General features: G+C 46.0%; 1 protein-coding gene across 1 annotated transcript in view; it reads left to right on the top strand.

Annotated features, from left to right (window-relative positions):
* Positions 1 to 451: 451 nt before the first annotated feature.
* Positions 452 to 26,438, top strand: part of UBE2O (ubiquitin conjugating enzyme E2 O) — a 62,339-nt gene continuing 36,352 nt past the window's right edge. Inside the window, exon 1 of the mRNA XM_082294091.1 lies at positions 452 to 848. Coding sequence (XP_082150217.1) covers positions 471 to 848 — 378 coding nt within the window. The 5' untranslated portion in view covers positions 452 to 470. The remainder of the gene's footprint in view (positions 849 to 26,438) is intronic.

Consider the following 26,438-nt stretch of genomic DNA (forward strand, 5'->3'; position numbering starts at 1 on the left):
CCCCTCCCCGCCCCCCGCAATCCCTGGGGATTAGAGGACGACGCAGCCCCCCCATCCCTGGGGCCACTGACGCGGCGCAGCCCCCTATCCCCGGGGATGATGCAGCGCAGCCCCCCCCATCCCTGGGGGTCAGAGGACGATGCAATCCCCCATCCGCGGGGCCGATGATGCAGTCCCCCCATTCCCGGGGATCAGCAGACGATGTAGCCCCCCCAGCCCGGGGCCGGTAACGCAGCGCAGCCCCCCCGGCCCCGGCCCCGGCCCCGGTCCCCCCTCGCCCCCCGGTCCCTCCCCGTCCCCGCCCTCCCCTCCCGCCCCTCCCCGCGGTGGGCGTGGCCTGTGCCCGCGGTGGGCGTGGCGTGCCGGTGCTGTGGGCGTGTTCTCCGCTGGCCCCGCCCCCCGGCCGTTACTTGCCGCCCCTCCCCTGCCCTCCCCCTCCTGCCGGCCGCGCGCTCCCGCTCACCGGCGCCATGGCGGAACAGCCCGAGGAGGGGGCACCGGCACCGCCGGCAGCGGCACCCCCGGCTCCCCCCGCCGCGCTGCCCCTCTCCGCCCCGCCGGGCGGTTCACAGCGCCTCCTCTTCTCCCACGACCTGGTGTCGGGCCGCTACCGCGGCTCCGTGCGCTTCGGCCTGGTGCGCCTCATCCACGGCGAGGACTCGGAGGAGGACTCTGAGGAGGGCGGGCGCGGGGCCGCGGCCGGCGGCGCCGCCAGCTCGGGCGGCTCCGAGTCGGGAGGCCCTGGCGCCGGCGGCGGGGAGGAGGGCCGCGCCAGCCCGCTGCGGCGGGGCTACGTGCGGGTGCAGTGGTACCCGGAGGGCATCAAGCAGCACGTCAAGGAGACCAAGGTAACCGGGGTGGGGGGCGGCCCGCGGCCTGCACGGGCCCGGGTCCCTCCCTGGGGGGCTGGCGCCGGTTGCAAGACCGGGGCGCCGCCTTGGAGGCCTCCTGGGGCAGGGCCTGCACGGCCTGCGGGGCTGTGGGGTCGGGTGCGCTGGAGGCTCCCGAGCAGGAGGTTGCTGCCCTTTTTCCCCCGTGACGCCCGTCCTTGCCCGCCCGTGCAGCGAGCAGCCGGAGCGGGGAAGGGGGACGGTGTCCTCCAGAGGGTGAAATGCCGTTCCTTCCCTTCATCACACTCCCTCTGGCAGCCCAGCATGGATGCTGCTGCCTTGCGCTGGTGGTAGAGCATGGCTGCTCTGCTGAGGCACTGGGGCTTGGTGGCATAAGGAGCAGCGTGCCTGTGAAGGTGATTTGAGCGAACTTCCAGACATCTCTTACTTGCTGGAGTTGTAGGGCAGTGTCCCAGCCTTTATTGCCCGGTGTCGTCATTGCCTGTTTAGGAGAGTCAGCAGCTGGGCAGGGAAACCTCCCCTGGATAAGGATTTCAGCAGGAAGCAACCACGGTTTGCATCTGCCCTTGTTTACGTGAGCATTTACCCCTTGCTAATGAGGCACACGTAAATCTGTGGCATCTTAATTATATCTGACAAGCCACAAGGTGTAGGTCTGCGCTGGAATATTCCCACTTCCCAAAGTTGGTCTGGCCTGGGGTTTTAGCCCAGGCTGACAGACAGTTCAGAGACAAAAGCGGGCGAGGGGGGCACTGTAATAGAGCACAAAGGGGCTGCCAGGGATGGGCGTTGCACTGAGCAGAAAGGGCTCCTGCACTGTCCCTGCAGGGTCCCCTGCTCCTCTGGGCTGGCAGTGGAAAGCAGGAGGCTTCTGGAGAACCGTCTGCTTTGCTGTCTCAGAAATGGCCCTGCACGCTGCAGGAGAGAGGGGGGACTGAGAGGAAGAAAGGTGTGTTGCAGTCCTAAAGGCATCGCTAGGATTGCCAGTGCTACAGAATGAGCTAAATTTAGGTGGTAGTGTCATTAGACACGTGACCACTTGGAGATAAGGAAAATGAAAACAGGTATTCTGAAAAGATACTGCCATGTGATGTATTTCTACCTTAAAAGAAAAAAAAAAGCCTCTTTTCTCTAAAAAAACTCCATGATTCAATCACTGCAGCCTTCCAGTAAAATCTTTGTGTGTTGTTGCAGCAAAAATTTGTCCCAAGTTGAGTTTGGTTTTCAGTATCTAAACAAAGCCACCTCCATTTGGGTGCGTAAACACAGATTTAGTTGTGTCTGTTGGGTTCCCAAATCCAGAAGTGTTAGCTCTGACTTCAGTCACTTGGTAACTGCACCCATTGCAGTGTTAGAAAAAGCTGGACTGAGGAGGATCAGAAATCAAAGACAGTTATGTAAATAAACTGTCTTGCCTTTTAGTGCTGCTGCTCTGGTGTAGGTGCCTTTACCACTCAGGTAATGGACCCTGGGGAGAAGCTTCCTGAGTGCTTGAGAAATTTAGGTGTACTTCTATTGATTTTTTTTTTTTTTCATTTGAAAAGCTGCCCACTAACCAAATTGAGAGGCATTGTGTACAGTCTGCACTGCAGCTCAGGATTGCTGAAAACAAACCTGATGCCACTGGAAGCATGCAGTGTGAGTGATCATGGTTTTGTGGTTATAATTGGGTTTTTTAGCTGTCTGCTGACCCAGCCCCTTTTGGGTTCCACTGATGTGTGAGAACCAGCCGGGTAAGCCTGACATGCTTGTCATTGTGCTGGGAGGGGTACAAACCATAGGCATTATATGGTTATCCTGGGTCTAAAGTTTGTTGGGTTTTTGGTGCTGTTACCTACAGGTACCTCTTTTGGCTGTGCCTGACTCTCTAGCATCTTTGGTTGTGAGAGTCTTGTGTGATGACCTTAAAACGTTGACCTGTCCTAGTCACAGCTAAACCATGGACTCCAGAGGATGCCTTTTGCTCTCTTCTATTTCCTTTTATTTCCCTTAACTCTGAAATGGGCAGAGGGTAAAGATGCTCTTGAGGCTAGGACTTTTGTGTGCTTATTTTGTGTGTTAGGTCCTGCTTCCACACAGAAGGCTGGTTGCCTGTCTACCTCCTGTTTGTCAGGTGCTTCAGGATCTGGAAATCCTGGTGTGTGTATTGGATAGAGCGAATAACTGAGGGAGAAATAAAGTTGTTGGAAATACTGAGTCCAGTGAAACAGCACCTTTGGCTTCCAGTGCAAAGGTCAAAAGCAACTTTCTGTACCCGGTTATGATCCTTGAGCTTTCCTATCTTTTCTAGGACTGTTTGGGGTTTTTTTTCATGTAGGTTGTTATTTTTGCTGTTGCTTCTGGAAGTTCAACACTTGCTGTTGCTCTTTCCTGTTGGGAATGGTAGGCAGAATGCCACTTAAACCCAGGCACACAATTACTGATGTTAATCAGTAATAGAAGCTTTCTCTTGAGATAGAGCCTAGCAGTGCAAAGCCCCACCAGCTCCTCCAGTAATTGTATATGTGAGCACATTCCTGCTTTTGGTTCCCCTGTTAATAGTCATTAGCAGCATGAAAACAATGATGTGAATAAAAGAAGAGCCAGGATTTCTTACCCTCTGGCTTCAAGTGCTTCTTTCCTGCTTTCCCTGGCCATATCACCCATTTAAGACACTGGGAAATCACCGTTGCTGAGTATTGTAAAACCCAAGCAGACCTGGAAGGAGAAAGCTTCCCTTTCCAAATATATGTGCCATCCGTGTCTTGCCTGACCCAACAAATCTGCAGAACAATTCTTCTGGCTGGCTAAAGCCAAATCTCTGGATGTAATTTGGAAGGCAGGTTTGGAAGTACTATGAGCTGCTGTGAACACCTGATGCTTTTTCTAAATTATCAGGAGTACTTGGGACCCAGCTGAATTTTAATTTCAGGATCTCTCAGCTGTAGTCCAGCATTCCTGCTGCACACTTGAGTTGCCTTTGGGAACTTTATGGAAACATTTGAACATATTGGGTATATAGTCAGGCTCTGGGGACTTCAGAATGCTGCTGCCCTTCGTCCTGCCTCTTCCCTGAAAGCCTCAGACCTCTCTGCCACCTTTCATTTTCACAAAGCCTGGGCGAGGCAGATAGGCCGCTTGTGCAGCTGGGGGAAATGGAAAGTGCAGGTGTTGTGTTTCAGCACCTTATCTGAAGGCCTTTGGCCAGCCAGGCCTCCTGAGTTCCCTGTGCCTGCCTCTGGGAGCACGGGCTTGGTGTGCTGGTGTGATACACAGGCAGTGCTGGTTGATGTATGTGTAGGGACCATTGCAGGACCCCAGGTTTGCCATAAGAGTCAAGGTGCAATTTTTTAAAAGTTTTTAGCAGGTTTTTTTTGTAAGGTCCAGAATACAACTTAGTTTGGATGACTCTCTTACCTCATTCAGCTTTGTTTTGGAAACAGATTCAAACTATCAGGACTCCTCAGACATAAACCAGTGGCTGATAAACTCATTACCTGGAAATTACCTGATGTTACCTCCAGAAGGCTTTATATGAATTCAGCTCTGCTTCATCCCACACAGACCTTCTGTTCTTTTCCACCCTTTGCTCCTGTAATTTCCTGACCTCAGGTACTGGGTCATGGATCTAATACAAGGTCACAGGAAAAGTTTCTGAAGATCGTCAGTGTCTGTGTTTTCCCTGTGTCCATTCACAGCCACTCTGAGCCCTCACTGCTGGGATCCCAGCCCATCAGCATGTGCCCTTCAGACGTTAATCCTAGCTAGTGACTCTGCAACCTGTTTACAACTGAGGGATGAAAACAGCGTTAAAAATCTTCCATCTTCAAACCTGGCAAGGTGTTGGCCATGTGGAAGTGCAGTGGAGCAGTGTGGATACATTGGGGCAGGTGAAGAGGGATTGTAGGATCCTTTTCAGGGGCCATGAGGAAATGCTGGCCACAGTGCCAAACTCTGGATCTGTTGCAGCACACAAATTCCATGCCCATAAACTATTAATAGTGAGTTTTACTGGGTGAGGAAGCTGTAGCTAACCCTCTTCTTGCATCTGACATTTCAGTTAGTCTCCCAGGGGGGTTCTTTGAAACCACCTGATGTTTGTAGCTGTTAGAGACAGAAAAGGCTTACTGGAATTTTTGCAGTTCTGCATAATACAGAACCAATTAATGTATGACCTTTCCATCCTGTGAGTATCATTGCAAGGTTAGGTACCCTTGGGTCAATTCCCTGTTTTGATTTGTTTGGCTCTTGTGATATAGACTTGGGGATCATCATTAATATTTTACTGCAAAAGTGGAATCTGGCACAATTCACAGTGTGGAAGTCTCAGGAGTACTAAATATTGTACACTGTTACTGCTTTGTGTACTGTGTGCAGAGTGAATTGGTAATTCAGGAGTTGAAAGTGGCCATCTGGGCTAAGCCATTTATTACAATTATTCCAAATGTAGACAGGAGTGTTATTTTTAAAATGGACGAAGCCTGTCCTCAAGCAAGCAGTGTTTGTGATGTGCTCTCTTCCAAGATGTGCTCCCTTCCAGTGTGCTGCTATAGCTTAAAAAAACCCCAAACTAAATTAGTAATGCTTTTAGGACTAGTAAACAAACTAATGTGCACTAAAAGCTTTAGAAGGAATCAATCAATGCCCATGACAGGCTCTGAAATACCTGTGTGGGTGAGACATTTTGCTGCAGCTTTCTCATACAAGTTTTTTTATTTGCTGATGTGATAGATCTCCAGTGCAGACTTCAGCAAAAAAGGGACTTCAGGCAATTTTATAAAGTTTCTTTTTTGGCTAAAGATTCTTTATTGAAGTTAAATAAAAGCAGCTTTGACAGACGCTTTTTGGGACAAGGTCTTGCTTGCCTATGGCAGCTGTCCTCAGCTTCTCTCCTCTCTTCAGAGGAAACACATTATTTTTAATGCGCAACATCTGTGTTGGTGTGGGAAATAATTGGTGTTTGGAAAGCTAAAAGCCTCTTCTCCTTTGACTGTTTAATTACTTGGGGGATTTCAAAGGCTCAGAAGGTGATGACACCTTCCTAAATGCTACTTAGGAAAACCCTGCCTCATTTTTTCCGTTCTGCTGTTACCTCCCACCATGTGCAGGGTCTTTGCCCAAAGGGACCTGTGTTTAGGTCATCCTAAGTACAAGAGCTGATCACTTGAGCTGAAATCTTTGCACTTGCTTTTGAGGTTGGCAGTCCTGACTTTGCTGGAACTGAGGGATGTGAGAGATGATGGCTCAGCTTCTGCATTTTACATAGTGCTCCAGAGTACCAGACCTGTAACTCAGCTCAGGCTCTACCTTGTGTAGCTGATGTGTCCCAGTCCTGAGACCTTTAGACCTGTGGCAAGGTATGAGAATGCTAACTCCTAGGAAAAACCCAAAAACCTGAAGGGAGACTCCCTGGAAATGTTTGGGCTTTCTTCCATTTGCTTTTAGCCTGCTAAATAGAAATGTGCATGTTTATGTCTGAATCAAAAATAGTCTGCTAACTTGAATTTGGGAAATTAAGCAAAAGTAATTTTCTGTTAATGACAATGTCCCAGGACTGGGGGGGTTTCCATCTGACAGATATGAATGAGGTTTTTTCTTTCTGAATGTTTAATGTTTCTGTGAAGGGAGCAGGAAACTTTGAGGGGTAATGATTGTTAGGGGTGATGTAAAACATCAAATAGTATGAACAGCATGTGGTTTTGACAGTAAAGATGGTAGGTAAAAGATGCTGATTACTGTAATAGCTGCAGCACTTTCAGATGTGCCTGAGTTTCAAGTTGACAGGTGTCTTTTTAGCTTTAATGTTGTTTCTGGTCTGTGCTGACTGAATTTCAGAGGATCCTGTGCCTGTGGTGGTACAGAGCACACACAGCCCAGCTTGGTGCAGTTGGTGACTTACACGCTTGGATGCGTTTCTGGATAGAAAACATCTCTTACTGTGCATTTCAGGGTTATTCTTACCTCCCTTATGTGTTTGACTGCACATCTGGCCAAAAGAAAGGTATGGAGTGGTGTGTCTGCTGTGCTTTCTGCCCCAGCCTGTGGGAGCGTTTGGACCAGGCTGTGGAAGAGATACAAGAAGAAATTGTGAACATTTACTGGGCTCAAATCTTCAGCGTGTGGTGTAGATGGAAACAAATGTGGTGGTGGATGTGGACTTGATAAGTGTATGTTGGATATGTGCATGTGCAGGAGAGATAAGGGCAAGTACAGGTGATATTATCTTTGTTTTCTGCCTTTAATTGTATTGGGATTTAAAGCATCTTAATGGAGAGGCAGATCCAATAAGCACCTGCAGATGGAATTTCTTCCTCTCACAGAATGACCAAGTCCAAAACCATACGTTGAGAGTGGGCAGATTTGAAGACAAAACTCTGTACCTCTGTACATATTTTTAATGCTTTACAATGCTTTTTAAAGAAATGACATCACTTTTATGCTTTGTTCAGCCTTCTCCATCAGTCAGGTGCAGGTTGCACCAGAGAAGCTCTGACTGCAGGGAGCTGCAGTTCAGTTCAGGTTACTGGGAAGACTTAAGCTAAATAGCCTTGATGCTTCTGTGCTGTGAGTTTAGAATGTTCAGTGTGGACCTGCTGGTCTAAAATTTAACAAATTAACAGCCGATGTGTGGAAGTGGTGTCTTAGACCAGTATTTTCATGAGCCTCTGTAGTTCTGGTGGGTTTTTGGATTTGCTTGCTGTGTTAGCTGCTGGGATGGTGTACAAGGTTGCTTGGATATACAAGGTGGAAGCCAAGATACAAAATGCTTTTTATGCACATATGTTGAGACCTTGAAAGTGGGACACATCAAGCTACACCATAAATAATCTGTCTAGTTTTTCAAAGGGTTTGAACAACCCTGCTGATGTATGTTGGATGCTCTAGGTAGGTAGGCTTCTTTGGGATTGCAAAGCTGGGGTTTTTCCATGCTTTTGCCATTGTCTTTAAAATCATGACCTTTGTTTCTTTCCTCACCAGCTGGTGCTGCTGCTCTGTGTGAAAGAATGGGTAGTGAGAAGGCTGTTGGCAGGAGGTGAGACCACGGACTGGCAGCAGAGCAGGCCAGGAGAGGACAGGAGCCCTTGGTATCTTACTGTAGCTTCCAGGCCAGGAAAAATTAAATTCACAGGAGTACATTAGGAACAAGGAAACCGTGCTCAGCTTGCATTTGCAGTGGTATCACTTCACAGCCTCTGGTTACAGTCTCTTGAGTTGAAGAGAAACTGCATAGCCATACCCTTGGTCCATTAAGCAGGATTGGTTTTGTACAATAAAACTGCAGCAGTGGTACCGTGTGGTTCTGTATTCAGCACGCATCAGACTCAGTCTCAGTGGTTTGCTCTTATTGCTGCCTGTAAAGCCTTTAGCTTTTCTCCATGTGAGGGAGGGGTTTGGAGACAGACAAGTGAAGAGGGCTATTTAATCACCAGCTGCAAAGATGAGGAGCTTAAGGCTTTTAACTATTTTTCTTAGCCCAGAGCTGGGAGTTCTGGTACCTCATTCCTGTGGAAGTGACTGGGTACAGTTGTCATTTGTCAGTGGATGGTGAATCTTCTGCTTAGTAAAATACACTAATACTGTGAGCTGGAATTAGTTCCATCATGACTGATTTATTTTTTACCTACTTTTGAAAGGATATAACTTCTTTGAGAATAAAAGAACTTTTCGTATGAATCATTTGGGTGTAAGAAACGGTGCTGCTTTTCTGCTGATAAAGGATACTTAGCAAATAAGTAGCACTTTTCATCTTCAAAGCATTTCCTGGGCTCTGATGTGGCAGTGTGTGTTGGAAAGGTGACAGAAAGTCTCCCCTCAGGTGACTCTGGGTAAGACAGCCAGCATTAGTGCTGCCAGGTGGTGTTTTCATGGTGTGTGCTCAGTGCCTTCTCTATTTGACCATTTTCAGGGCTGGAGAGCTTGAGCTGGCTGCTCAGTGGAAACACTTTTTGACATTCCTTAGTGCAGTTGCAGCTAGAGATTTGTCTGGGAAAATTACTCTCAGGCAGAGCCACAATACATTGGTTATTTGGCGTATGTGTGAAATGGGATGCTTGGAACTCACCGCTTGGTGTTGAGTAACTCAAGTTTGATTTGGTTTCACTTACATGAGAAGCTAAGCTGAGTAACCCAGTGTTTTAAAATTTAGTTTAGGTGTAGGTCTAGTGAGCTGGGGGTTTTTGCAAGGCTGGGTTAGAAGTGTAGTCAGTGAAGAACAGCCAAGATTAACTCTTAGTTCATAGTGGTGTTCCTGGAATCAAGCAGGTATTTCAAATCTCTTGGCTCAAGATCTGTTGTTAAAGAACTGGTCTTAGATCTCAGTCCTCAGTGAAATTGTTGGCAGCAGCTATACTGAAACAGCTGGGGCTTGACTAGCACCGATCACCTAGGAGCCTTTGCATTTTCCTTTACCCTCATGGCACTGAAATGGCCATTCTGCTTTACCTGCTGCTGGAAAGGGATCAGAGGTCTCAGCAGCGTGAGGGGCTGCTGCCCATGCCAAGTGTCCAGTGCTGCCTCTGCTCTCTGCTCTCACATCTTTGCTTTTCAGTGTTTGGAGTGAGTGTGCACAGAGCAATGCTTAGTATTTTTGTTGAGAGTTGATGGGATTTCCAGCATGACCCTACTTGTCCTTTGGTTTTGCCCTTCTGTCTGCTTTTGAAGATGAAAGTTGGTTTTTTTCCTCTTGGAAGGTGGGTTATGTATCTAATCCAAGTGAATAATTCTCATGACTATTGCAAGTATTACTTATGCTTCCGTTCAGCCTCATAGTCCAAGTTCCTTGAAACAACGTTAGTCTTGAGACAAAATAGCCACATTTTCTAAATTTAGAGTTACTACACAGTGGGATAACTGGCTGGAAATGATACATCATGAACCGCCTCTTCAGATTTTTGTCCTTAGCACATGCAACTTCTGTCAGAAGTCTTTTCTCTGTCCTTGTGCTGCAGGTTATTGAAGCTGCTCTGATTTTCCATGCTGTGGTACAGCATTGTCTTGGTGAACTGCCTGTGGGTTCAGTTTAAAGCAGAAAGTGGGAGCAGGGAAGAGGGAGGGATCTTCATCCTTAGTTTAAAACTTGATTTTGTGGCTTTTTGTTTCTTAAAGTCTGTGGATGGATGATTATTTGCTTCCTGTAAGGGATGGTCTGGTCAGCGTCTCAAGTGTATTCCAAAGAGCTTGGGAAGCTCTTCCTAGTTGTAGTAGTACATAATCACAGCACTTCCTCAACTGTGCATCTCTGTACATGGCTGAAATACAAGAAAGAAGAGAGCACCCTGTGGAATGCCACAGCAGTGACAGTGACACTGTACAGGAAACACCAGCATTCCTGGCTGCTTAGTTTAGGAAGAAGCTTCAGGATGGCTTTCTTAATTGATTAACTGATATTTTTATTGTCCTAATGTCAGTGTTGTGGGATCTCACTGTGTTACAATTGGACAAGCAGATCCAGAGTGTGTCATTGGCTCAGTAACTACTTTTTCCCCCACCACGTCTGACCTGTGTAGCTGATTCGGCTTATTGGCGCTTTTGACTCTGGGGCCAGAAACTTCCTCTGTTTAGTTTTGTGTGGTGGTGGGGATTGTGCTGGTACATGATAGAGAAAAGTGTCATTTGGTTCATGAATGAAATCTGCCCTGTAGTGATAAAGCAAAGTGCAGGGTGACTTTATTGTAACAAAATGTGTGCTGGGCAGGGGCTCCCTGTGAGCACTCTAGGCTGGTGCTGCTGAGGGCATCACTGCAGGAGCAGCCTGCTCTGTCTCTCAGAGAAGTTCTATTAAAGAGTTAACTCATTGCTTTGATTCCTTGAATTAGGAACCTGTCCCAGTCTGGATGAGAAAAGTTGTAATTTCTAGCATAAACATGCAAACAGCTTACACCTAGTAAAAAGCAAATTTGGCTCCGAAATAGCTGCTTGTCTTTATAAATGTGCTATTATGTGGTGAAGCATAGTTATTTTCTCCCTTTTCACCCTCAGACTGTATATCACTAACTTGCTTCCTGGAGAGGCTCTTTCCCCACTATTCCTGCCACCCTTGTCCACACTTCCTCCAGCTGACACTGTGCTTTCTTCATCAGTTGGCTCTGGCTGCCCTGATCAGCCTCGAGTACCTTGCTGAATGCTATTAATGTTTCTTTCCTGAGCCCAAGTGTTAGATGAAAACTTAACAATTCCTACATCAAGCACTCTTTGTATTTCACAGGAGTATTATGTGATCTGCTCTCATATTTCTTGTTCTGTTGTGGAGCTCAGAGGAAAATTAATTTATGGAAAATAGATATCACCAATATGGTAATTGCTCTGGTCACTTCAATGCATGTGTAAATTCTTTATTTAGAGGGGTCTTTCTGATTTTTTTCAGTGTTCACACTTTGAATTTTGGAAGAAATCCAGGCTAAATTCCTGGCTTCCTCTTAATTGTTCTGTCTGTATTCTTTATTCTCAGTAACATAATTTAGCACCAAATTGCCATCCATAGGTATTGGTTACCATTTGAAATCTGTTTGTGCACAATGGTTAAAATAATTGTGATTCACATTTCCTCTTACTTTAGTGTAGTGAATGCAGCCCGAGTGTGTTTTACACTAATTCCGTGTATTCTGCTGCTTAATTGGCACTGGGTGCAAACACACCACGTGTATTCACACCTAATGTCTCCCTCACAGGGATGCTTTGGTTTCTTTTGTTAGTGCCCCACGCAGTTGCTTTCTCTTCAGCTACAGCAGTCTCTGATTAGCATATGTACAGCCGTGCAGGGCAGCTCTTCGGAGGAAATGCTCTTTTCTGAGAGCTCCCAAAGCTGCCATACTTGCTCTAAAGTGAGCACTGCAAACAGGGAGCTGCAAAAGCAATTTTTTTCTCTTTAGTGGTTGTGCCAGATTGGAAACTGGCAGTGCTGGAAACCCAACCTGTTGGTTTTGACAAACAGTGTTTGACTTTGGCCATGGTCAGTTGGGTAGAGGTTTCATCACCCACCCGACCTCTGATAGTAACCACTGAGTGCACTTTACTGTCCTGGTGACTGACAAGAACCTTAACTTTCTCTTGTGATAATCTCTTCTAATCTGGCAGTGATAAGTGCTTGCTGTCAGGAGAGCTGTGGTGAGAAATGAAGGGACTGAAAAATCAACTTTAAAGGTGGTGTTTGTAGGGCAGATTCCCATCTCTGTGCTCCTGTACTTGTGTCTCTGAATGAGTGTTGTGCTCTTGTGCTGCTGAGGGGGCAACAAACTCAGGGTGAAGAGGTCTTTTCCAGAACTGGGATCTTTGTGGCTGCTTGGTACTTGGTTTGGGCTAGCAAGCCATTCTATAAAAGCATTTATGAGCAATCTTAGAACTCTGCTGTGTGACTCCTTTCTGCTTCTTCTTGGTGCTGGAAGAATTTGTGATGGTAGCAGCAAATTGAACACCCCAGGAGCTGGGGAGTCCATGATTCTTGTTCTGGAAAGCAGCCTAAGGAATCTTTATGAAATGCCAGTTGTTCTTGTTAGTGCTGCTAACTTAGCCCAGCTTTAGCACAGTTCAGGTTGCCTGCCTCTGATCTGCAGTGCTGGCAACGCTTGAATAAAGCCTTAAAACAAAAGATCAAGGATTAGAGGCAAAGTGACATTCAGAGCATCATTGTCCAACCTGTGTATACAACTGTGCGTGGTAGAAAAGACACCAAATTGCAGTTCTTAAGTATTTCTAACTGGGCTCTTGGCTCAGGTGGTTCCTGCTGTGCTGTAAGAGGATCAGGCACTGCTGCTGTACACAAAAGTTTGTTGTTGTATCAGGTTGTTTTTTCATAGCTCTTTCTTTGATTTTTGATACCATTTGGCTGCTTCGAGGCCCTGAAGTGTTCATGCACTTTGATTAGGTTTAGTTTTCTCCCCACACCTCCAGAGACTCAAAGACCCTTTCTCTTCACATCTTTTATCTTTGCTATTTTCATTGTTCACTGGGAATTAAGTTATTCAGGGCAATAGTATGTTCATTGCTCTTGAGAGCAGTCCCTACCCTGCTCCGGATGGCTAGCAGGGCATCCATCTGCCCTCTCAATTTTCCAGTTTCATCAGAAAAAGATCCCTAGATATTCTCAAAATGCTTAAGTGGTTAATTATGACCTTCTAGCCTGGGAGTGTTGCATCTGAACTGAGGAGTGATGTTGAGCTGAGCTTTTAGGTTTTCCTGCTAGTGAGTAACGCTGGCACGTGAGCTAAAAGGGCATTTTTTTCCCCCCACTAAATTGCTTTAGGCTGTATAAAATGAAGCAGGATTATCTGTATTCTGAAGAAGGGTAAAACAAAGGATGTTTCTTCTGTTCTCATGGAAATGAGGCTCAGGGAGGAACATTGCAAGGTTAATACCTGCTTTGTGCATACCTAGTGCTGCTACTTAAGCTTACTCTCCTCTTAACAGTGCCTTTATCTTGTGCTTTCAGGAAAACCTGGCACCTGCCAAGTTCAGCTACCGTGTGATTTAGCAAAGTGGCAAATCTTCATTAGAGACCAGGAAGAGCTTTTAATCAGAAATGACAACATGCAGTCTGTGATTTGCACCCAGGCCTCAAGTGATGGGTGAAATCACCCTTCTCAACACCCACCTTGCTATAAATAGCTGTTTTCACTGGGGGCAGGTGCTACTGAAATGTCACTTGGGTGAAATCTGAGTGATGTGTTGAGCGTGTGTCTCAGAGCCGAGAGAGGCATTGTCTTTGTCGGATGTATTGAAACGTGCGTGTCTCTGCCAAGAGATGTTGTAATGGTGAGATAGATATCGATCAGAGCTGCTCTTGAAGTGTTTTGAGACTCTAATACTTCCTTGAATCATCTCAGTGCTCCATTCACAAAAGCTGCTGTTAAAACCTCACGCTGTTGGGTGTGTCTTGTTTTTATCGCACCCCATTCCACCGCCATGAGGGATTTTTTTTTTAGGAAACTCGGTATACTTTTTCAATTCCTTACTTTTGTGCACATCACAAGGGGTTATTTTTTCCCCATTATTATGAACAGAAGTGTTGTTTGAGTGCCCAGACAGTTGGTAACATCTGGGAATCTGCTTTTTGGTGGAGCGTTAAGCATCTTCACAATTCTCTTTTTATAATTGTCCTCTGAAAGAGTGAGCCATGGTGACTTTCCCAATGGAATATTTATCCATCACGTGCTGTCTCTGCAGTGTTATTGTGGGACTATACTTCTGAGTGTTCCTGCAAGAGGAAAATTACAATTTGTCTTGATCCATCCATTCAGCCCTAGAGTGTTCCTTGAACTTTGTGGAAGAGTCTGAGATGGGTACATGTGGTAGAAGACAAGTAGGATTCAATTGCAAATTGCTATTATTACAATCACTTTCTGAGATCATCTCTACCAGTCATCACTTGGTCTTGAGATGAGAGCAGCAGCTTCTTTTTAAACTTAATTGATACCTTTTTTAAAAGATGTATGAAAAACATCTTTCCTAGATGAAATAGATTTGGGACTTCAGAATTACAGGCGTCGATTTTAAGCAGACTTCAGATCTTAGGGCTGTTCCTGTTCAAAAAGTGCATGACACTTAAATGCTTTAACTCTGAGGCTTCTGAGTACCTGGCTGGAGAACTTAGACACCCAAAGCCCATGAAGTTATCCCTGTATTGGTCTGTTTCTGACAGTCAAGGAGGATTTTAGTGCAGATGCCTGTGGGCAATGGCGTTGTGGTGACAAGGTAGTCCTGAAAGGATCTGGAGTATGGCTGTGGTGGAAGACTCAAGCACTGATGGGCAAGTGTGTACCGCACCTCTGTATAAATGATTTTTAGTAATTCCCATTTTTGTGTTATCATCTATCTCAGCCTGGCCTGCTGACCAGACTAAAAGCTAGGAAGAGCTCTAAATTTGGAGCTGAAGCAGCATGTGTGTTGTACAGAGGGAAGGTGCCTGCTTGCACACAGCTGGGTTTGGGAGCTTTGTTTCATTTCCCCAAGTCTGGCAAGGATGATGGAGAAATTTGAGAGAAGATGTGATGCTGAGCAGCACCAGGAACCTGAGAAGTGCTGGTGCTGCAGTGAGGGGGTGGATGTAGTAGAAATGGTGTCTGTGGTGCTGGGTCCTGCTGCAAAGAGAGACTCAGGTCTGTCCTGCCTTGGGGAGCCTGCATTTGGATGTGATCTGGCTGCCAGACCTGCCTGACCGCTGCCTTAGTGCAAAGTCCTTTTCACTGACATTTCCCAGCCAGCGTATCAGAAGAGCTGCCTGAAAAAAGGAAGGAGTTCATACCATGAAAAAGGAGAGGATGTGTTTGTTTCCTTCCAATTACAGGGAACTTTAAGCCTGATCTCTGCTTAGCTTGTTCTGCTTGGAGTGATAAGAAGCAAAGGAAAAACCGTGGGATTTTCTTCATCTGTGGTTTTCTTACCCCGCCCCTGGTGATCTCATATCTGTTTAAATCTGAGACATATTTCTGTGCAACATAATCCTTGTTGTTTTGTGACAGCTTATTGTATGCACATTCTCTGTGCATCTCCTGCTTTTAACTGCTTAGTGTATACCAAAGCAGGAGTTATTTTTACTGCTGTCAGTGGCGTTGAGCTTTGCAGCACTGGGCGTATCTTGTTCTGCATCCTGCCTCCACGAAGCAAGCAGCCTTCAAAGGGATCAGGGACCTGTGCTGCTGCTGGTGATGGAGAGGGGAGAAAAATGATGAGGTTCAGCCTGTAAAAACTGTTGGGTTTTTGAATGTCTAAAATTGCTGTGGGATTGAAAAACGCTAGATCTGAAACACATCCTGATGGGGAGAATGCACTGCTCAGATGTGTTTTCCGAAGGCTGTGGCGGTGAGGTGTGTTGTTCTGTCAGTGCTTTTTCCACCTTTTTTCGGTTCCTGTTGCATTCCTGATGACCTCAGTGTGAGCTGCTGTCCCTGATGCCCTGCTGACAGACTGTGTCCATGTCGCTAGTGTGCCATGGGGAAGCTCTGAGCCAGCTCAGGCTGCAGCCCTGAGGGATTGGGCCTGGCTCCTTGGATACGCTGCCCCAGAGCAGCTTTACACAAATTCATTGTCTTTTGAACTTTCTATGGTTCATTTCTGGTTTCTTGGGGACTTCCTTAGGTTGGGTTGGGGGTGTGTGTTTTGCAGGGTTGGTTTTTGCTAGCTCTGCATTAGTAGAGAGTAGCAGCTGTATCTTGAAAGCAGTTTGAATTTCCCAGAACTTTGGGACACACGGGTTAGGTGTAATCCTTACACATGAGTTGCTGCTCTTTTTTTCTGTATTTTAATGCAGCCCATGAGTCTGCTTGTCTCTGTTCTTTTCACTAGGGGCTAACAGGCTCCTTTCCTGTGGAGACAAGAGTTGAGGTTGCTGAGTGCCCCAAAGCAGCCTCCTGAACTCATCTTCCTCCTCAAATCTGATCTTGACTGCAGTTTCTCCAGGAGACAAGCCCTTGTCCAGCAAGGTAAAGCAGCTGGCCAGGCTCACTGGGGGCATGTGGAGGCTTTGGTATTCATCAGCCCCAGTGGTCTCTGGAGCAAAGGGTGCCCATCAAATCAGGTTGCAGGTACTGCCTGCCATTATTTGAACCTGGTGGCTTTTTTACCACTCTCTCTTGGAGCTTCTGTGAGCTGTGTTATCTGAAGAGACATAAGGCCACTCCATCCATGCCTGCTGAACCCTGAAAAAATGCTGGAGCTGATTAAAGAGGCACATTCCCTCTGGAGATGGGGCTCCTTTGAGCAAAGGAATGTAGGTCATGGTTAAGTATATAAAATGAAAAAAGACTCCATTGTAGTGGCAGCATTTCACCATAATAATCCAGTGAGGTCCTTGCATGAATAGAAAACCTGTTCTTATATATATGCTATTTAATATGACTCATTAAGCAAGCCTAATGAAACAGCAGCTTGAGCCTTACTAAATGCCATGGCACATACAATCCTTAAGGCTTTGGTGTTGGCATCCTGACCAGTTCATCCTCCTGTGTGCCATGTTTTGCCTGTCCAAATCATAATTCTGCAGTGTCAGAGCCCAAGGCCAGGGTAAAGGAGAGCAGGGAGGTTTGAGGCCCCGTTAAGTATCTGATAGGATAAAGGTAGCATTGCAGCCATGGCAATCTGAGCCAGGCATGGAGCTCTGGGGTAATGAGAAATGAATCCAAGTGGAGGAATTAAGTGGGATGGAAGCTGGCTGTGTGTGGAGAAGGAGGTACTCTGTGGTCACTGCTTGATTCTGCTGCAAAGCTGTGTGTTGTAACATGCAGGGGACCACCCAATGCACACCTGATAAGGGCTGTATCCCCCAAAAATTCTGACAGGAAGATGAGGAATGTGTGTCAGCAGCAAGCCTCAGGCTGGTGGTTGTTACACAGATGTTCATGATTGAGGACTTTTCACTAAAGATTCTACTGCATCAGGTGCTTTCTGGATTTTTGTGCTAAGAACACAGTGGGTCATTTCATATTCCTAACGAAAGTGTCCCTTTTGTGGCTTTTTCTGTATACACAACATACTTTTTAATCTTGACAGTATCTTGAGTACATGAGTAGATACTTGAGTGCTGTTTTCTTGGCATATTACTGTCCCCAGTTTAACAGTGCACCTGGTTTTTTATAGGTACCATGTTCAACCCCAGTGCTGCTGCATTTCAGTGGCTGATGGCACAGTACCTTGCATATGCCTGCAAAGCTGAGCAACCTTTTTCAAGTAAAAATCGCTGTTGTCAGCATAGGAGTGTCCTGGCAGTGCCTCATGTGGCTTGGTTAGAGTTGCTGCTGGGGGTTACATCTCTTGTTCAGGAGCCTGCCACATCTGAGTAGTGTACAGTGGCAATTAATGGGCAGGGGCAGTTTTAAGGAGGAACTTAGTTTGTGTGTTTAATTAGGAATGACAGGCCAAATAATGCAGCCTAAGGTTTACCAGCCCATGGATCCTTCCCAGAACATGGCTGGGGCTCAGCACCTCGGAGCAGTTCTGCTTACGGTTGTGCTAATGCTGTTTAGTTCATGCCATGTGACTTTTCAGCAACTCTAAAATCTGCTGTCCAATCATTCCTTTCCTCAGTCACAGGCGTGCAGCTTTGTCCCTGTTTCAAGGCTTTTCAGGACAGTCCTCACTGTGGCATTTTGGCAGTGCTGGGTAAAGGCAGAGTTCAGTTAACCTCCATTTTTCAGAAGAGGAAGAGGAGGCAGAGCACTGTTCAGCTGTCAGGGGAGCAGAGCCCTCTCAATCATCTTGCAAGGGTGTTTTTGTAGTGTTTGCAAATCTGCTCCACCTGTGTTTATGGCTCAGTGTTTCACCGGGGTTGTGATGAGCTGAAATCCCTCTGTTATAGCTGAAGTCATTAAAGCAAAGAACGTGTTATGTATATGGCACATAACAGAGTCTGGTGTTAAAGCAAAATACCCACTTACCTGCTGTGTATGTGCATAGCAATATATCCTCAAAAAAGGTAATTTTAGGAAGTAGGCATCAAGCGAATTACAGTTCCAGGAAATATGGGGCTCACTGTCAAGGATAACAGGCTTAGCTTAAAAGGTAAATTTATTTTGCAGAGGACACTATTGATTAGTTGTTCACCAGACTGTTTTTATTGTTTGGTGTGTAGATGTAAAGGCATCCAGATGTACAAAGCATGCACTTGGAGTCAAGCCACTACAGGGACAGGGATCGGTGGCTTTGTAATGGATTAGCTTTATCATTTGTCCTTGGTATTTTTCCTTCTTGGTTAAGATATTTGCTATTAGCACAGGTACAGCGCAAGACTCCGTATCGCATCTGTGCTAGGACCTGGTACCTTTCTGCTCTGAAAGGTGCTCTGGATGCTTTCTTTAGAGGGGATAAAACCTCTCACTGCCTGGCCACGTGGCCATTTGGAGGCAGAGCTGCTGACTTTGGGCAAGCAGACTTTTACCTCTTTTTGCTTGTGCTGTCTGGAAGTGAGCACTTATTCCTCCAAGGGCATCCTCAGTAGAGCTGCTTACATCCAGTCAGATTACACCTGAGAGAGTCCAGCAAGGCAATGAAGGTGCTTTAAATCAAAGACCTTGGCTCATCTCAGACCTTACGTTCATCTGAAGGAGGGCTGGGACAGACAGGAGGGGAGCAAATGCACCTCATAAGTGTGAAACATATGACAAAGTTTCCAAGTCAAACATGACATCCCCCAGTGCTATTTTATCATCTTCTCTAAGCAGCTCTGCATTGAAATACCTTACAGGTGATGTTTGTGACTTTGGGCAAGAAGACACTAAAGACATTTTCCTGCTAGGAGCAGCTTCCTGATCTATATGCAAGGTGAAGGATGCAGCAAAGCATCCCTTAAAAGAGTTTTAAACCCCGGTTTGGAAAATTCTGAGGCTTTAGTCTTTTACATTTATGGGGAAATAGTCAGCTCTGAGGTGAGTTCTGCTAACAGTCAATCTCCCCTTGCTTGCCTGTAAGAGGTGACCTTTCAGAAATGTTTTTAGTGAAGGGGCAGTTCTGGGTCTCTGGGAAACACTCCTCGTGTTAAAAATGGAATATTTCACAGCTTCCTGGTTGGTCTAGAAGTATGTTACTCCCCTGGGGACTCTTCGGATGCTGGGTCTCCTAAACACAGAAGCCTTCCTTGGAAACTGGATTTGAGTATCCTGGGAAATATTTTTTCCCAGTAATTTGTGATTGCTCTATAGCTGTTGGGCTGTAGAGCCTGTGCAGAGCAGAGGAGCATAAAGATGTATTCCTACAGGAAATTTGTAGCTGTCTGTATGTTACCCTGGTGAGGATTAATGCAGGTGGAAAGGATTTTGCCTTTAAAACCTGTGTAAAGGAGAACTTAATAATCTGCCTTCAAGCAGGTTTAGAATGGGAACTGTGTGTACATTGTACAAAACCAGGGAACATCTGGCTTGATTGCTCCTGTGGTTCCTGTGCCACTGCTTTAAGTGTTTGCTTACACCAGGGGCTCGGTGAGTTCTGTGAGCCATCTCCAGATGTGCTGCTTGGTTGCTTAGTTCCCAAGGAAGAGATGGGGAGAAAAGAAGATTCCCCAGGCTATAACCTTGAATTATTGTCACTTCAGATATGCTGCTGAATAACTGAACCTGTGGAGTAATGTGGAGAGGAGAGTGGTGTTTCCATGCAGTTGCTGGATGTTCTGCTGGGCAAATGCTGTGTTGTCTCAGGCTGCTGGCAGAAATCTGGAGAGCTTAACAGTAAATGGTTTAGAAGTCAGCCAAGAAAACACCTGAAGGCAAAATGATACAGGAGTGCTGTATGATGACATTGATGAGTTTTAAATATGGTGTTGAAAGCTTTGTGCTCTGGCTGAGATGGGAAGGAAGAAAAAGTCAGTCCAGTAGACTCATCTCTTCTAGGGGGGAGAAACAAGGCTTTGCTCCAAGGGTATTAAGTCAGACTCTGCAGGGCTTTTATATTTCTGTCCCTATTGTATCATAACTGTCACCAGTTCTTGTTGAGATTTTTTTCAGATTTATTGAAAGGAATTGAAGGTTGGTTGGTTGCTTTTGTATTATAGAGCGCACAAGCAGGAGGCAGTGAATTAAACCTGCTGTGGCTGAGAGATGTTTTAGTCTTCCCCCAGCCATTCCGCAGGTGGTGGATCCACCCCTCACAGAAAGGGATGTCACAGTGCAGAGGTTGCAGAAATCCAGTCGTTAAATAACTGAGCTTCTGTAGCTTGGTGTATGGATTCAGTAAGGGCTGTTCCTCCTTTTTGTAATGGCCAATACAGCATTTATGTATAGGGGGGATAACTGAAACTCTTTCAGTGAATAGAAAATGCAGCTGAGGTTTTTTGGGCAATGATGCAATTGTGCTGCATTGTCCCAGTAGCATTCACACAGTCTTCTGCAGTGTGAGCTGGGGGAGTGGCTTTGCTGTTTATCAGAAATAAATGCATGCATGGGGTACCCACACTGTCACTGAAATTTGGGTGGATTCTCTCTAGCATTCCAGAAGTTGCTTCAGCTGAATGTAAAGGCTTTGATTTTTTTTTTTTAAGCAATGTCTGACTTAACTGTGGATACAGCTGGCTCAGAAGGCGTGTTATTTAACAGGAAGCCTTTACAGAATGCTTGCTCTGCCTTGGAGCAAGCATTGGCCATTGTACCTCTTAAAGCAGTGTTTGCCTTTGCTCTGTGCCAGGAGGGAGCGAGGTGACCCCAGACCTCTGCCCTGGCTGTGGCCCCACGAGGAGGCAGTGCCACTGGTTTCCTTGTCAGCTAAATTTGAGTGTCCCCTGAGTGCTCTTAATCACTGGCTGTGGAAACTGCCCCCAAGGCCAGCCTGAGCATCCTGTATTTGTCAGCTAAGCTAGCCAGGTCCTGATCCGCCTCTGGAATCCACTGCCCTCTCTCTCCTCCTCGGGCTGCAGGCAGCCTGTCTGTCCATGCAGCGTTCCTCCTGTGTAACAGAGCATTAAGGCACTGCAGTGTGCTTGGGGAGTGTGTTCTGCATGTGAGATCAACCAGGAATATTTCTCCAGGGGGATGCTCTGATTCCAGAGCAGGCATGAAACTCAGAGAAGGTACAAGGGAGGCTGGGCAGCTTCATGCGCTCGCTGCCTGGGATTGACTTGGGAATGTGGCATGACACAGCATTTGCTGTGCTTTCAGCTACAGCTATTTATACATTGCTTTTCAGGGTTACTTTGTCTCCTCTAGGAGATTCTGTACTTGATAAAATAATCTTGCTCAAGTTTATGGAATTTGCTGAAGTTCCTAGACTTATTTCAGTATTTTGGCTCTGTGGCAGTGCTCTGCCTCTGGATCCAAACAGGGCTGAATGTGAGGGAATTTTTTCTTTAAGATATGTCTGGATTCAGTCCCCTAAAGTAATTTGACCTGCAGACTGGACTTGCACTGGGTCTCATATGTGAACTGAAACAGGCACACCAGGGATTTAAGGATAACACGCTAATATCTTCCCTCCTTCCTAGGAGAGAAAATTGCAGCAATTGTGAAACATTGCTGTCTGTGGGGGAAGGGACTCCTGTGAGGGTGGTAGTGGAGGCTCTGGGTGAAAGAAAGGGAAAGGAGAGTGGGCTGTATTACACTAACCATCCTGTGTCAACCTCCTACGTTCGGGTGTCGCATGGCTGACATCCTATCAAAGAGCTCTGGCTGTGTCCAGAATTTTAAGCAGCTTTATAAATAGTGTTGCTCAAACTGCCTGTGTGTGCAGAGACTGTGAACAACTGGGGTAGACCAAAATATTATTGGTTTAATTTTTGAACCAGTCCGAAAATGGGAGCAAGAAAGATTAGAAACCTGAAGTGTAGAAACACCCGTGGATTATCTCCTTCCTCTGCAATGCCGAGCGTACATCTGGGGGGTCTGTGAGAGAGGCAGCGTTGCTGGAGATGGCAGGCTGTGAGACTTGCAAGGCATGAATATGTGAATCTTTTTAAGGCATCTGAAACCATTCTTTCTCTCCTACTTGCCTGACGTCTTCCTGCTTGCAGGTTATGCTGTGTCTGAATAATTGTGAACAATTAGAAGCTAATTTAAATGGCTGGTTTGTATTCACAGCAGCAGCAAATGAGCTAACCAGCTGGAAAGCAGACACGGTGATTTTCTGTTGATGTGTCTCCCTCTTGTTGTTCCCTGGCAGTTTTTGCAAGGTGGATTTTTTGCTGTGGGCTAATAAGGAGTTTCTCCTGCACGCTGCTGACCTGATTGCAAGGGGAGGGAGGATGCTTTGTGCCCTAGCACAGAGTTGCCAACAACCCAGCAGAGTCCAGTTTGGCTCAGCAAAAAAGCCCACCCTGGTTTGCTTCAGGAATGTGGAGCAAAGGAATATTTTGTGTGGATACACTCTTTATTCCTACTCTCAAATATATAGAAAGGTGAGGTGCACCTGTTGTGCCTCGGTAATGAATTGGCCAGCAACAGTCGCACAGATTTCCTCACAGCATCCTTTTTGTCCTCTGGAATGGCAGATGGAGGTCTGAGCAGCCCCACTCTTTCCTCCAGGCCTGGCTGTATGCCCCAAATGTAGCTCAGAGTGGCCAGTGACTAATTTCTGTGCCACTGATGCTGTCCAGATGGCATCCCAATCCATCCAGGTCCAGCAAGAACCTGGAAAACCTGTTGCATAATAATTGCCATCTCCCTCCCAAGGCAACAATTTGAGGAATTCTTTTGCTTCAGGTAAATAAAAGAGCTACTGGACAGACTATTTTTGCACACAAGGAGGAACACAGCTTAATTGGCAAGTTAAAACAGTGGGCTGGTGGGAATCCTGGGAATCCAGACTGGAGGCTGAAATGGGATTCTCTTCTTCCTGTCACACTGGATGGTGTCAGCATCCGTGTGAGCGTCTTCTCAGGGGATTTTCTTCTAGCAGTCAAATGCATTTCCCTTAGACCTTATCGGATGCTGCCAAAAGAGCAGCACAGCCATTGCTTTCACCTGCGTGGTCAGGTGTTCACCAGGGTCTCTGCAGCCATTCCTTAAGTCCTGTTGGAACCAGGCGTCTCCTGACACGCTGGGCTCGGGGCTCTGTGGAGCTGCTGGGCTCCTCACAGCAGTTTTCTTCCTGGGGATTGCTGGCTCTGATCTGTCCTTTGGGTGAGGCTTTACTGCGGGAGCGTTGGGGCAGCCTCTGTGAGCAGTGCTGGCTGATGTATAGGCATAATGCTGTCCACGTTCCTGCTTACTGCTCCCAACCAGCTTTTCCCGTGCCTGTAACTCCGGTCTCCTGCGGTTTTCCTCAGGTAACAGTGCCATCTGGTGCTGGAGCACTGCTCTAGGTCAAGCCTTCCTCAAATACTTAGGCAGAGGTGGTAGGAGAGTATTGCTTTTAATCAGCCATCGCACTGTAAGAAGATGGGAGGGGGCGTCCTGTAATAATCTGTAATAATCTGCTTTTGGGACATTGCACCTGGCAATGATCCTTTTGTCTTCTAGCAGTTGATGTTCCCAAAACTGCTGTATCTAGAAGACTGAGTACATGAGGCAAAAACTGTAAACACTGAGAAGGCAGATCATTTTTTACTATAAACTGCTACTAAAAACTAAAATCCAACATTTAGATTAAATCCTGTAACTGGTGACATCTTTGAAATATTCCCCATAGGACTCTAAGTGACTTCCTAGTCACTAAATCTTCTCTTGAAAGATCTTTACATATTTTCTAGTCATAGCTATGTACTTTTAAACTTACTCTTCTATATCTTTATGCTGAGCATCATTATGTTCATGCTTTCTGAATAATTTTTACTTTATTTTTTTATTATTTTTATTTCCTTTAAAGTTTTGTAAACCTTTTTGCACACACAGGGTTTGATTGTGTTCCCAGATGAAAGTCCTGGTTATTGGTTGATGGCAGTGGGTATATGGAATGTACTGTTTGAATAAACAGCACTTGATGACAAGGTTGGCTAAAGTCAAACTGTTTCATAATTTTTTTTCTTTGAGTACCAGGTTGTCTTTGCTGCTTTACCCCTTTTTCAGGCGTTTAACCCAGGCTGACACATGTGGGTTGTGTGGTGGTGGTCAGCATTTACACACCAGATAGAAAAGTGAGGCTGAGGATACTGAAAAGCTGAGAGTGGCTGTTGTTTATGCAGCTTTGCTTGTCTACTTCGAGGATCCTCCTCTCTCCCAACCACATTCTCTCTTCTGGGAAATGCTCCCAAACTTACTTCTTTTCCTTTAAATAATAACAACCCAGTAACCTTCCTGTTGTCTTATCTTCCTTCCCTTGAATTACTGCCTTGTACTTTGTTTTCAGAGTGGTGTGTTCACCAGGCCAGGCGATCTGTGTTGTAGTGTTTTCCAAAATGTCATGTAAATATGCAGAGCCACAGAAGTGATTTGTTGCCAGTAAAATAAATAATACTTCTTGGACAAGGGAAATCCAAGTAGAAGATTTTTTACTTAGCAGAAGGTTTCTGTTAGAGCCAGATTCTTCTGCTCCAAAGCACAGCATTTACCCAGGTTATAATTAGTGTGAACTTTTGTTTCATCCGATGATTTGTTCAGACTTTTTAACTGAATTCCACCTCTTAGAAAAGGAAAATAGAATATTTCAGTGTCTTTCTGCCAGAAGGCTCAAAGGTGATATTTGTTAGGAGGAGGGGAAGATCCTGCATTGTTTGGTTGTGACTGAAGGACCAGAACTTTGCTGTGGAATGAGTTTTGTACTTTATTACCCAAAAATAATGTGGAGGATAAAAATAAAATAAAAAACAATAGGTTGTGTGGTCAGAAACATGGTCAGGAACAAAAGTAGCTGTTAAGTCCATTGCAGGTAGATGTGAAAATAGGGGAGACTCAGGGATCTTCAGCCTGGAGTTGGAAGGGACTCAGTTGAGTGACTTCAGGTTTCTGTGTCTCCATAATATGTCATAAAGACAAATTACAGAGCTGTCACTTTGTCTTACGAGAGCTGCAGGTCCCCAGGGAGGCTCTGCAGCATTGGGAGATTATCAGAACTAATGACACAGCTGCATTTTGAAGCTGCTGTGTTACAAGCCTCCCTGCACCTCTAGCAGTGTCAGAAGGGAGTAGTGATGTGGAGGCAGTGATCTGGTTCTCATTTTTCAGCTTGCCTGGTCTCTTGTGGGTGTTGCAGAGACTTCTCTGCTGCCTGCCATGAGCTCACTTGGTGTTTACTCAGTGACTACATGATGGCAGGTGCTGCCTGGCTCTGGCAGCCCTGGATACAATTTGTGTGTAATTAGATAAAAAATCATGTTCCCTTAGAGCAGGGGGTTTAGAGTTTTGTGGATGTTCAGCTGGTGACAGGCAAGTGTGTTTTAGAGCAGTGTGTGCTGGCCTGGGGCTGGAAACTGCTGTGTTCATCCCTACCACTGATGGAATCTTCACGAGCTAATTAGGAAATTCTGCTTTAGGCCATGCCTCTTTCTTGTTTCGTGAAAAAATGTTATGTTCAAACTGCAGCATCAATCCACAGTAGTTTGCAGGTAACAGCCACTACTTGGGGGGGTTGGCTTAGTGGTGAATCTTAGCTTCTGCTGCTGTGGATGTGCTGAATGTTGGATGATTGGCAGATTCAGAGCTGCTGGTTGCATGAACAAAAGAATTGTAATCTGTGATCAGGTGACTGCCTGCAGGTAGAGCTGCTGCGATGCAGAGCTGTCTTGGTTTCATCTTAGCCTCTGTGAAGTGTTTTAAAGCATTTATTTCAGATCAGGGGAGCATTTTAGCACCCCCCCTGCTCACCCCTGTTCTGTCCTTCCTGTACCTGAAGTTAATCATCAACCTGACCTTTCACAGAGGGGTGTTTTGCACTGCCCAAAGCAGCCTCATGAACAAGCTTTTGGACTCCTGCACATAATACAGGAAACAAAGATCCTGTTCACTGTCCTTCCCCTGCTTTGACCAAACCAAATGGAACTGTGTGTTCCTGAGTCACTCAAGGCTTTTGAGAGTTAGTTCAGTTGTTCATATTGAACAATTTTTTTAATCTCCTGATGCAATTCCTAAGTAACTCCTAAATATTTTCTCCTTTTGTGATTCTTTGAGTGCTTTCAGATGACAAGCAGTATCATGGTATTATGAAAATACAGAATGATGCTAAAGTAAAGAGGTAAAAATCTGTGTGCCTACAGGTTGCCCAGAGGAGCTGTGGCTGCCCCATCCCTGGATGTGTTTAAGGCCAGGTTGGATGGGGCTTGGAGCAGCCTGG

The sequence above is a fragment of the Coloeus monedula genome, assembly GCF_965178545.1.
Source record: "Coloeus monedula genome assembly, chromosome: 19".
Lineage (NCBI taxonomy): Eukaryota > Metazoa > Chordata > Aves > Passeriformes > Corvidae > Coloeus > Coloeus monedula.